Source organism: Salvelinus namaycush, chromosome 13, assembly GCF_016432855.1.
Source record: "Salvelinus namaycush isolate Seneca chromosome 13, SaNama_1.0, whole genome shotgun sequence".
Taxonomy (NCBI): domain Eukaryota; kingdom Metazoa; phylum Chordata; class Actinopteri; order Salmoniformes; family Salmonidae; genus Salvelinus; species Salvelinus namaycush.
In genome coordinates, this window is record NC_052319.1 from 23,122,080 (window position 1) to 23,135,860 (window position 13,781).

General features: G+C 39.9%; 1 protein-coding gene across 1 annotated transcript; it reads right to left on the reverse strand.

Moving 5' to 3' along the window:
- Positions 1-6,927: 6,927 nt before the first annotated feature.
- si:dkey-57a22.11 (uncharacterized protein LOC569865 homolog) lies at positions 6,928-12,961 on the reverse strand. The gene is made up of 9 exons (XM_039006400.1): positions 12,841-12,961; positions 12,375-12,508; positions 12,051-12,226; positions 11,252-11,329; positions 10,293-10,366; positions 10,017-10,183; positions 7,546-9,897; positions 7,354-7,468; positions 6,928-7,196 (listed from the first exon to the last, which is right to left on the reverse strand). Exons 2-9 carry the CDS (start codon positions 12,499-12,501, stop codon positions 7,058-7,060), a joined length of 3,228 nt encoding a protein of 1,075 aa, XP_038862328.1. The 5' UTR covers positions 12,502-12,508; positions 12,841-12,961; the 3' UTR covers positions 6,928-7,057.
- Between the last annotated feature and the right edge of the window lie 820 nt (positions 12,962-13,781).

Below are 13,781 nucleotides of genomic sequence, written 5' to 3' on the forward strand. Positions count from 1 at the left end.
TCTCGTGGCGATTTCATTCAATAGGGTTTTTAAGTAGATTTATCTACTGGTGTACCTTTAATTAGAATTCTCTCGACAGACTCACTAGAATATCTGAATATTAGGGATCAATTAAAGAAAGCCATGTAAATATTAGTCTCCTTTTCATCACCAACTGGTAGATTAAAAAAATATTCTGATCTTGCATAGTATTTAGGGTAGGAAAGTATTTATGAATAATAATAAAAACTGCTTTGGAGAGCCTTCACGCACTAAATGTATAGTGGTTTGATTCATCCTGAAAGTTACCATATTCAATTGTTCAAGCCATTAAATATTGAAAGGTGAGAAAAGTGTACAATAGGTGTTGAACAGTAGTCTATATAGTAGTCTAAAAATCTACCCTAATGATCCTCACTAATCATGGAACTGTGATGACAACGGTCCAGTCGTCGTGAATCGTGCTCCAGGCACAAGGTTTAAACTGCTACTTATGATCTGCGTTCCATAAGGCTACATGTCCCGAATTATTGCACAACTTGTAATACGTTAGCCTAATATGATCCACTATTCCTAGCGATCCACAGGAACAACCACATAAACATGACAGAGGAAAGAAAGGTAAACCAAAGATGTAATGGAATGATGCAAAATGTAAGGAAAACACTAAGGTGACAGTTATAAATGTATGTGGGTATTACTGACGGTGGCTACCAGATAGTGGCTAATATTTTACATGATATAATTTGTTAAAAAAATACAGTTTAAAGTCCGGGCATATAATTAAAACATTCTACAAATCATAAATCAACTCGGTAGGTTTGGCGCTATACTGTCATTTGATTGCGTCTCCAAATGTCATCCCTGCAAATTATAAGGCCATATGACTGGTTTCACATGTCTCCAGCGATCACAAAGTAAAATATTTTAGATCTAAAACAATTGTTATTTACATTTACAATCCTCTTATCCAAACGGTTTACTAATTTACCTAGCTTTTATCAATAGCTCTTATCAAAGTGTAAATTATCGTGCATGGATAATTATGTTATTTCTATCGGAAAAAGTAGATGTTGTTCCACTTGGAACCGACAGATTGCTCACGTGTAAAGGAACTGGAATTGTGAGGGAATTAAGTCAAAGTCAGAATACAGTGTATATGTTGACAACTTCCTTTCTTTGATCTCCACCCCAAAAGAATAGCGGGTGATTGGCATGCTATTCTCAAGGTCAGAATATGCATAGAGAAAAAAAAAATGCAGAAAAAGGGAATTACGTTCCATTTAGGCGTGCTTAACTCGGGTCAGAATTCCCCCCATAATTAGCACTTAAACACTACATGCCTGATTGTCACATAACTGATATACATATGTATTTTTTAATTTAACCTTTATTTAACTAGGCAACTTTGTTACAGACAGTGGATGGTTTATTGTACAGTAAAGTGTGTACAGTAATGTATATGATGTAGTCAAACATTTGTATTCCTTATAGATGGACATGGTCTGAGCTACAACCAAATATAGACGAAACCCCTAGTGATATGATAACACACTGGAGGATTGATACTTACTATTGGCCAGGGTTCCTTGAATGTGAAGGCCCAGTAGTAGCAGGCTCATAACAGGGACATCACAAATTTCACCCACAGTGTAATAACACAGGAATAACCCTGTAATAACCATGTAATAACAATATAATAATGGTGTAGTAACACAGAAGAGGAGAGGACTTTCCTTAATCCTGTAGAGATTATTGTGATACTTCATAATGCTCTGTTTGTTCCTTCAAGGACTCACCACTGTCCTGTGTAGGGGACAAAAAACATGGACAGTAAAGAGGAGGTCTAGGTAAAAACACAAGAACGCAGTAGAAACCATTCCAACAGTATTTTTCAACTTTATAACAAGGTTGGGATGTTTGTTGAAATAATGATCAAATTCGCAACTGATTTAAATGTAAAGTCTACACTCCCCTACATATTTATTTGGAAAGTGAAGCTAAAACTTTTAATTTGGCTCTATACTCCAGCATTTTGGATTTGAGATCAAATGTTTCATATGAGGCGACACTAGTTTCATACTGTTTTACTGTTTAGAAATGAAAGCACTTTATGTATCTAGTCCCCACATTTAAAGGTGTCATAAGTATTTGGACAAATTCACTTATAGTGTATTACATTTAGTCAAAAGTTTAGTATTTGGTCCCATATTCCTAGCACACAATGACTACATCAAGCTTGTGACTACAGTACAAACTTGTTGGATGCATTTGCAGTTTGTTTTGGTTGTGTTTTGGATTTTGTTGTGCTCAATAGAAATGAATGGTAAATTATGTATTGTGTCATTTTGGAGTCACTTTTATTATAATTAAGCAATAAGGCACGAGGGGGTGTGGTATATGGCCAATATACCACGGCTAAGGGCTGTTCTTAGGCACAATGCAACAAACCCCCGAGGTGCCTTATTGCTATTATAAACTGGTTACCAACGTAATTAGAGGAGTAAAATTAAAGGTTGTGTCATACACGTGGTATTCGGTCTGTTATAAACTGGGTGGTTAGAGCCCTGAATGCTGATTGGCTGACAGACGTGGTATATCAGACCGTATACCATTGGTAAGACAAAACATTTATTTTTACTGGTCAAATTACGTTGGTTACCAGTTTATAATAGCAATAAGGCACCTCAGGGGTTTTTGGTATATGGCCAATATACCACGGCTAAGGGCTGTGTCCAGGCACTCTGCGATGCGTCATGCATAAGTACAGCCCTTAGCCGTGGTGCATTGGCCATATACCACACCCCCCCGTGCCTTATTGCTTAAATATACCATGGCTGTCAGCCAATGAGCATTTAGGGCTCAAACCACTCAGTTGATAAATAACAATAGAATATGTTTCTGAACAATTCTACATTAACGTGGATGCTACCATGATTACGAATAATCATGAATGAATCATGAATAATGATGAGTGAGAAAGTTACAGATGCATAAATATCATACCCCAAGAACAAACTTCCCTATTATTGGTAATGGTGAGAGGTTAGCATGATTTATTGTATTTTCCATGTAGTCTATATTAAAAGCCACTCCATTTAATATAACAGGCTTTTAAAATTCAATATTGGTGCACAATTTCTATTTAAAATATCAAAGGGAGACAAAAAGTACTCTTCGTGAAACGACCCTGCTCGGAATATGTAACCAAAAAACTAAACTTTTGACTGAATGTAATACACTATAAGTTAATGTGTCCAAATACTTATGACACCTTCAAATGTGGGGACTAGATACATAAAGTGCATACATTTCTAAACATTAAAACAGATATGTATGAAGAACCAAATAAAAAAATGTAGCTTCACTGTCCAAATACATAGGGGAGTGTATGTCTATGATTGCCACTCACACAGAGGAAGGAGTTAGATGTGGATGAGGAGGACTGCACCAAGGCCCTCGGTCCATCAGGGGCAGCACCTCGTTTACCCTGCACAGACAGCCATCGCTTCAAATTCTGGGCTGAAGGAAAATAATCAGAGAGAAGGTCGAGCCAATACTGGTCAGGGTTCTTACATAACTTGTTCTATAGACTACCGTAAACACAAGTGAGGAAAGGCAAGTCACATGTGAGCAAGGTAGAGGGAGACTGGCATAGTTGATGCGTTTAACGAATGGTAGTGTAGGATAAACACACACATCTCTCATACACACACACTGACATACTGTGCTTTCTGGAGTGGTCCACGGCCTTGAATGAGCCCAGCATGGCAAACGGGTGATAGGACAAGGTGAAGGGATGAACAATGGCGCTCTGTAGAGACAGTCATCAGATACATTTTTCTATTTTTGTTTTAAGACCTTCTAATGAATGTCTTATAATGCAGTGGTACATATAGGCCTACAGAATATGTATACAGAGCAGCACTGCATTATACCACTGCAAATGATCATTATAGACCAGATAACACTACACTGAGGCTGATGGCCTACTTACTTAGTATACACTGAGGTGTTTTTAATGTTTTGTACACTCAGTGTATGTTATATATGATATCCCATAATACTGCCTTCCCACACAGACAAGTCTAGGCTGTAGGATTAGGCTATACTAACACTGGGGATAGAGAAATGTGCAGTATTCTAAACTCAGTCTACCTTGGAGTGCTGGTGGGGATAAGCGGCAGATGGTTTGGTGGTGTAGAGGGCAAGAATGTCTTTTACAGGCAAGCTATTCTGGAGCAGAGAGGACAACATAACAGAGGTTAGAGCAGAGGGGAATATAGTTAATAACACAAATCACAATAATCATAAAAGGACCACATGGTCAACCCAGGGAAAGATCATGAACTAGGCAATGCTACCCAGCTTGAAATATACTGTATTCAGCTGATTTAGAGATTAAACGGGAACTTAAGCTCAACAAATTTGTAACATATTGTACGAATTGCAAGCGTAACATACTGGATAATACGAAATAGATGACGTAGTACACAATTTTCGGAGACCCGTTTTGGCTCGTGAGCACTACTTTCAAAACTACTGGTGGAAATTATACAAAACCTTTATAACGTATCTTAAGTAAAAGTTTAGCAACAGAGGAGCATGGCTTTGGAGACTAGTGATTCATTGTGTAGTAACAAGGGAGGTTATCTTAAGGGTCATTGACACTTTGGACTGAGCCGTGGTAGTAGACTCCCAACTCTGCCAAACGCTTCTAGATTACAAGGGTTACTAAGGGTCAGTAAGACTACAGACTGAGCCGTGCTAGACTCACAACCCCTGGCATACTGTATGCCTAAATACCCAGACTACTCACCAGGATCATCCCAGCGAAGGAAGAAAGGATCATGGCTTCTCTCTCCAGGTGGTTGGGGTACTGGTCATTATAGCCTGGGCTGCCCACTCCACTACAGGGTACAAAGTCAATCAATCCAATTTTATTTATAAAAATCATTTTTATACCATCAGTTGTCATAAAGGGATTTCCAGTAACCTGGCTTAGCGCTAAAGCCAATGCATTAGATAAGGAAGTTAGCAGAGGTCTTCATGTCGCAGATAAGGTTACTCGGGAGGACACAATCAAGTGGTATTGTGTTTGGAAGTCAATGTTTCAATGTACTTACACGATGTCTCTGTCCATCACATCATGTCGCTCCTCTTTCTCTAGCCACCAAAGGGCAACACTTATGGCCAAGTCATAATGGGCCTGGATGGAAGTACAGACACATTAAGTACAGGGTTTGTATAAATGTTGAAATAATCATAAAAACAGTCAACCGTTTAACTGTATATAACATCCCACATTAACCCCTGGTGGAGGATGTTGCACTCCAGAACAATGTGTGTTGAGATTCCTACCAGGTCATCCAGCATGCTAGTGGATCCTTTCCCCTTGGGGTCAAAGCCATTCTCTCTCAGTTTCTGACCAATGTAATCTCCCCTGTTCAAAACACAAAACCCTTTCAAGCATCTGAAGAAATAGAATGGCATTTCATCTAAATTTCCTCTTCCCACACACCATTCCTCTAAATCTATAATTTTATCATCCACAGAAAGCAACTCACAGAAGGGATTCAATGTCTCTTCTCAGTCGCCTTGTCTCCATTTCTCTGAGATAGCACTACTCTTGCAGAGGGATAACTCCTTGATGGTCCTGTAGCCTACACAAAACTAGGTTTGCAAATATAACGTCAAAGTACTTGACAATGACCCTAGGAGTTGGCATGGCAGCACAAACAGATATTGGACCAGGGTAAGAAATAGGGGGAAGGGAAGTTACATTGTAGATAAAGGATGGAGATTGAAAGAAATATACTATGATACTGCATGTCTGTTTGCGTATCCACTGCTGACCTCAGCTGGGGATCATATACTACAGTAAGACATAGTGCAGACTGCAGGGTAGTCTTGAACCTGGCCCCTCTCTGGCCCTACACAGGGTCCAGGAAATGTGATACAAGCCATTAAACTCACATCCAGCAGAACACAAATGTTTTTACTAAACCCTTAATCACTGACGATTATTGTGCAGCCTAAAGCAAGGTGATTAGAAGTAGGCCTAGACTTTGTCTGACAAAGATTTGGCCTCACAACCTTTTCCCACAACTAGTCTCCAAAATGAGATGTTGACCTAAATATGTCACTGTTGATTTACATAACATTTTATGTAGCATGTGCCTGGTAAAATGGGTGCTTATTCAAATCTGAGTTACATGATCAAATTGGCAATCTAAATCCATATAACATTACAGTTGGTCATATTTTTAATACAGAGACACACATTCATGGTGTAAAGCAATTAGTACTTACCACACGATGCAGAATTATCAGCAATGGTTACACCCAAAAACTGCAGTACTACTCCAAATGTCAGCGTAGCACGAAATCACAAATGTGTTTCATGTAAATAAACCAACCAAAAAGACACACTGCAAACGGTAGCCGTTTCAGGGGACACCTGCTTGTGGAAAGGCTGTGTACAGTAGAGACCGAGGGGAGCAGAAAGACAACCACAGCCTCCTAAGTGAACAGCCTACTCTGAATAATTCACACAGGGCCTCCAGTCAATCACTCAAACAATACAGGTCCAGATTATTTTAGAAACATAAGGAGGTGCGTTGGTCGGCACTTAACCATGATGTGATCCAGCCATAGATTAGCTAGATGTTGAACACCCTTACGCAATAGCTAGTTGCCCCAAAGGGTATAATTAAAGTTGTTTTGTAACATGCTCCGTCTAATCATATTGCAACAGCTTTAAATAACCATTAGAGGCAACTAGCTATTGCGTAAGGGTGTTCAACTTACCCTTAGGTGACTGACTGCACCATCCAGATAATGTATGGCTGTATCACATATCTGTTACTGTCACAAAACAAAAAGTGTGGTATTTCTTACAGGCTTATTCAATTATTTATTCCTTCATAACTAATAAAGTGGGTGCAAAATTAACAAAAAGATTTTCAACCTAAAATGTATTGACATTTTATTTGTAAACGTATATTAAAACAAAGGGAAAAACAATAAAAGCATTGGAAATACGTGTAAGAATGAAATTAGATGTCACAGAATAAAGTCAATTAACTGAATGTATGTTCTCCAAACTGTCAGGTTTATGTGTGTTCTTCTGTTGTCGTCTTTTCTTCTTCTTCGCTTTAAAAATGGGAGAACTCAGGTACTTGGTGTCTGAGAACTTATCTCCACGTCTCATTTTGCTGTTAAAAGAAAGAAACAGTTGAATAATCAAGGGCTGGTATCATAGCCTGGTAGAACCCACCTGACCACTAGTAAAACCAACCTGATCACTGTGCAAGCTACTGATATCATACTACTAAAGGTAAGCTTTAGTATCATTTCCAGAGCAGTCCTCACCAGTTGATGGGTGGCAACTTGTAGCTAACGGCAGCTCCCCGTCGCCTGGCCCGTCCTGTGTCTTCATCATCCGTCCAGTTGGTGTTGGTTAGTGGCTTCAGGGCTCTTTCTGCTACTGTTGGTAAAACATAAAACAACCATTAGAATACCTACATCTCACACAAATAAAGTCAACAATAAAATCCTTCGTACCTGGAGATCTTTCAGCCATAACCTCAGCCGACTCTTTATATACAGCAACCTTGTGAGCAGAAGAAGCAACCCTTTTAGGGCTTGAGGCTGGAGTGTCAAATCCAGTTCCATTTGAACAGCTGACATCCATGGAGGACTCCCATGGAGGCCTCTGGTCCATGAGCAGCTCCCTCAGGCTCTGACGTACTCCCTCACCCCTGTCAGGAATTTCTGTGTTGGTCTCAACAGTTGATAATGACACATTAGATGTCCTGCTGTTTGTGTCACCATCATCCTGGGACAAGGAGTCAGGAACAATGTGGTGCTTCCTGTTTCTGGTGGAATCACTAAAACTATTGGGTATGACAAAAGTGGCTCTACATCTCGGTTTAGGGCCATGGTTGGACCGGGGCTTGAAGCTGCTGACTTTGAAGTCTGGACTCAGGACCTCAAGTGAAGACAAACGTTCATGAGTTTCACAGCTCTCCTCAGCGGTGGCAGAGTGTGTGATGACGTGCAAAAATTTGGGATCCGCCACAGGCTGTACTTCTGCATTTTGTGCTGCAGTGCGTACACCTATACTACTCTGGCTATCCAGAGTCTCACTAGACAAAATATAACCTGCACCCCCAGGCACCAATCCTTTAGTGCTGCTACTTTTAGTCTTTTTTTTCCTTTCCTTCACAGGGGCAAGACAGTAACCCTTCTGTGAATCAGTCTTCATCCTTGATTTTGCAGTCTCTACTCTCCTGGCTTTCTTGGGCTTTTGCTCTGCAGCAACTGAAATGGGGTCACCGATGTCCCATGGGGGCATTTCTTCCTCAACACATAAGCTTTCTTGGCCCTCTGAATTCCTTGCAGGTTCCTCGGTAGCAAGCCATGGACGTTTAGAGGAGGCATGAGTTTCTTCAATCCCAGAGTCTGTAGTCTTGCGCCCAGCAGCTAGACAGTGATCTGGGTGAGGTCCAGTCAGATGCTCCTCTATGCTTTCTTCCCTGACCGTTTCTTTCTCTTCTTCTGCAACAGAGTCATACCCTGTAGTAGGAGTGCACGCCAGATTTTCAGCCCAAGCATCATCTAATATTGTACTGTTCACCAAGGAGCTGTCCCTGTTCACCGAGACCACAAACGTCCCTCTGCCTTTCACTCTGGTGGGTCTCTTACTGCTCCGTGTAGTGGACCGAGGTCTGGAAGCACTGGAAGAGCTGTGTGATTCCCTGTATTCATGCAGGGTGGCATCCATGTCTACATAGGCTGTGCACCCTTCAGGAGAATGAGACTCCTCTTCAATGAGAGATTGAGGCAGAAGGAATCGATCCTTTTCTGCTTCAATATGTAATTCATGGTCCACCATGACAGGCTGTGCTTTAGTCTTCCTGCGTTCTTTGGATTTCTTCTGGCCCTTTCTAGATGTAGGCTCATTAGAAATCACAAAATTAGAAATCACAAAAGTCTTGTGACCTTTAGTTTTAGTGACTTTGTCCTCTGTGGCATCTATGACCAATGGGTTTGACCCGGCTAGTTTAAATACAGACTTCTGAGCTTCAGGGTCATCGAAAAAGTCATCTTCAAACGGGTCAGGTGATACACTTCGATGGGATTTGGATTGGAGAAGCACTCCAAAAGTTGTTCTTGGGTCAAACGGTTTTGGAAAATCTTGTGTTGTTTTATGGGATTCTCGGGTAGGTTTTTTGTGTTTGGTGATGCGAGAGGTGACATAAGTCTTTCTGCGGGCAACAAGGGATTCTATCTCACTGGCTGAGTTCTCTATGAAGTCCTCTTCTCTGTGTTCTACATCCACACCATCCGCTGTAGGGTTGTCTGTGTGTAGTGGTGTTGCGTAAAACACCTTTTGTATCGCTGTCGGCAGCTCCACGTTTACAGCAGAGCTCTTCACCTCTAGATTCTCAACAACACCTGTTGGCCCACTGTTCTTATTTCCAACCTTCACTAATAGACAAGGGATTTTTGTCTTTGGCACCTTCAGTTTCTTCGGTCCACCAGCTTTCTTGGGCTTGGTCTCCACTGTAACGATTTCAGCAGCGCTGTCCCCAATAGTTATCTCCATCTCTGTGTCATTGATGGTGGTCTTCTCTGCTTCCCCGACAGTGGTCTTTATTGCAAGCGCCAATGTGGTCTCCATCTTTAAGCTGTTTGGATGGTGCACAACTTTATCAGTACCAGAGGGCTGTAGAATATTAGTTGTGGAGACAACAGAAGGCAAGACTGCTGGGATAGGGTCAAGTCCAGTGTCAAAATAAATCTTTGACCACTTTTCCACCTCATCTTTTAGGCTACTGGATTGTCGGGATGTTCTCTTTTGGGTCGATTTCAAAGTATTGTCCACCTGTTGCTCCATCTTATTAATGCTGTCTGTAAGTTAAGAATAAATGTGAGTTACTGAAAACCTTCAATAACCAACCTAATGCTGAAAGGTCATGCATTCCAAAATGTGGGGTAGTTCTGAATTCTCCATGCTCCAGCCCCCTTACCTTTACTGGCATTGGACTCTGATGACCTACTTTGGGTCCCAAAAGATTTTGTGGACGTGGTTCTTCTGTCATTTACTACACCCTCTTGGCTCGTGCTGGTCTGTTTTGAGGGGGACACCAAATCCCTGGACTGCTCTGCTATGATAAGAGGTATCTGAACCGCAACCCTAGAATGAAAATAAATATGGGGGGGAAATGTGTGAACAGAAATAATTGACAATAAGACAGTAACTGTATTGCTGTAACAGCAAACATGAATAGGAGTCTCATTATTACCTCTCCATCTGATCATGTTCCTCTTTTTTATCGGGGGGTGGCTTATTATGGTCTTCAGATACTTCAGGGGCATCCTTTGTCAGAAAGAAAAACAATTTAGCAGGGCTCTACGCTGACATTTTTTACAAGGAGCACATGCTCCTAAATAAAAAGTACAACAACAAAAAGTAGGAGCACGGTGAAAGTATTTGAATAATAAGATATGTGTTATCATAAGAAATAACTAAAAGTTCATGAATAAAAGGTTTTTGGGGCGTTCCATGCTCAATCAAGTACAATGTACCCTCAAATATTTGACTCACTTGTGAAACAAAAACCTTCAGCTGCCCCTTTACGGGGCAGGAGCCGTTACCGTAGTAATGGTGGGACTCCCATTCAAAATTAGATTCTCCAACGTCCCTTCCCTAACAGTTGAGAAAGCTCAAACGAACTTTGAAAAACAAGCTAGCATGTGAACAAAACGATGTAAATAGCAAAGAAACACAAGAAGAAAGTCACACTTTAATAGACTTTTGGGTAAACTCAACCAACTTCATGCCTGTGCACTTCTAAAAATGAATCCTTCAGCACCACACTCAGTGCCACAGGGTCCCAGGCACTGTTGCTGCTCCCCAGACCACTGAGGTAGATATTACTGTATGAGCAGATACTGTTGCTGTCGCACAAGGTGAGATAAATAACTATGTAGAGTCCTTCCTGTATGATTAGCTACCAGTTATGAAACAAAATGGCAGAAATAGTTTTGAAAATAGCTACGTAGCAATTTATTTCGCTATAAATCACAACTTGCACATGTGCTCATACTCGACTTTTTCAGGTCGCACACATCTACTTTTAGGTGCATATGCGAGTAAAATGGTTGCAATGCAGAGCCCTGTTTAGCATAGTAAACCGTAACATAGGCTACTTATACTTACCTGATACCATAGAATCAGAGGACATACTGGAAGAGGACTTACATTTTTATCAGAGAAGAGGTCCACAGCCCTTTCCAAGTTATCCAAAGTGTTGCGTTGAAAGTCTTTCAAGATTATAATCTGTAAAAGGATATTGTTTTTAGTTGTTGCTTTACAGCACGAGATTTATTTATGTAATGAATAGCGCTATAGAAGTTGAATAAACGATTTTTCTCATTATTACCTGTCAACAACTACCATGCTTTTATTTTTTAATTTCACCTTTATTTAACCAGGTAGGCAAGTTGAGAACAAGTACAATTTACAATTGCGACCTGGCCAAGATAAAGCAAAGCAGTTCGACACATACAACAACACAGAGTTACACATGGAGTAAAACAAACATACAGTCAATAATACAGTAGAAAAAAATAAGTATATACAATGTGAGCAAATGAGGTGAGATAAGGGAGGTAAAGGCAAAAAAAGGCCATGGTGGCGAAGTAAATACATTATAGCAAGTAAAACACTGGAATGGTAGATTTGCAGTGGAAGAATGTGCAAAATAAAGATAGAAATAATGGGGTGCAAAGGAGCAAAATAAATAAATAAATACAGTAGGGGGAGAGGTAGTTGTTTGGGCTAAATTATAGATGGGCTATGTACAGGTGCAGTAATCTGTGAGCTGCTCTGACAGCTGGTGCTTAAAGCTAGTATGTCAAACTAACACTGAAGTCTGTGAGAAAATAGATCAATATTGTTACGAAGAACACCTCTAAATAAGTGTCCCGGTAAGGAGCCACATTTAGATCCCACTATGTCTTATTCAAAGAGATGGACACAGAGTCCCTCTCTAACCCACCAGTTGTTTGTGCTTGAATCTGCGAATAGCCAGGTCAAAATTCAGAGACTCCACTTGTTTCCGTAGGCGCACAGCTTCCACTTCAAGCTGTCTGCTTCTCTCCCTCTGAGCCACCAAGGCCAGAGCCAGAGCCTTGTTGTTAGTCTTCAGGGAGACCTTGAAGAACGAGGATGTGTCTAGAAAATACAGAAATTTGAAATAAACATATGATAATGCAGTATGACTTACCAAGTTATCTGTCATTAACCAACAATAGACTATTACAAATTAAAAGGTAATCCACCTCTTACATCAATTTAGTGATGGATGCTGTACGCTACTTACTGAGAATCTTGGTCTTTATCTTCGATGCCACTGTTAGTGAGTTATGTTTAGCAGCCTTCGAGGGCATAGGTTTCTTCCCTGGTAACATAGTTGAGAGGAGGGTCCTTCCCTCAGCTGACATGTTCATCCTGATCCTGGAAACATAAAAAGGACAGTTGATCAGCCTTTGGTCGACAATCAATCTACCAGTAAAGAATGTGCATGCGCCTCCAAACTATCAAAATGAATATGCAAATCACAACTGCAGTTTCTCTACTAAAAATAGCTATAGCCTGCTGGCAGAACTAACGTAATCTAGCTAGCTATAGCAATGATACTTATTGACATTTCATCTGTTATCATAATCGTTAACTACAATTTACCTAGTTTACGTTAGCTACGTTAGCTAACTTGCTAGCCAAAATAAAGAAGTTCATGTTAGACTGTTAGCATAGCTAGATTACGTTAACTTGCTAACGTTACTTACCGGGCGTTATGTCTCTTATTTAAAATTGACGAATTTGCTATAGCTATGTAATTGAAACGTTAATATAGCCGGTGAAAACTTTACCTAATTGTATTTACATGCTAGCTAGATTACCGGTGGCTCAGCTTAAACATAAACATTCTAGCAACCAACCAGCGCCGCTGTTTCAAGTAAAAAATAGGCGTGCTCTTTGGACTGCAACGAGCTAATCACAGTTGAGATCGCTCATTCTAAATTCTAGCCCTGTCTGGGTCTAGACCAATCATGTCTATAAACCTTGGATGACTAAGAGGGCGCTGTTTTGAAGCCACAGCGCAGCCATCTCCTCAAGTATAAATGTTTTGGAAGTTATAGAAATGCAATTATTCATGTCTACATTCGTTTTTACACGTTTATTCTATTACAGACACTTTAATGCACACATTTAAATTATATTATGTGAGCTAAACATAAAAATAAAAAGGAAAAGATATATTAAAACATTTTCCTTAAAGTATTATTCTTTAGAGAGTACTAATGTTACTGTCCCCAATACAACAACAAAAAAATACTTAAATACATGTCATTTTGTCCTTGAAACATTTGATTGAAATACTGTAGAATTCCATTAATTCTTATGGAGGACTCCTGCTAGTTGGGAGTGCCAATATGGCCGACGGATGACTTCAAAGATTCGCAATGGCCAATACATTTATTTAAAAATATATATATTTTTTATTAACAACAAATCAATACAGAAAGTACATAAGGGAACACAAGTATATATAGATTATATATAATGGACAATCGAGCTAGGGGGTACAATATCACATTAAAATTACACAAGGACCTTAAGGGACATACATACACTTATAATTTTAACAGCTTTTTTGTTAGTAAAGTATTTAACTGTCTTAAAATACAGTTCAATTTATTTTTGTAGGGTAAGAAAATGTCTTTTT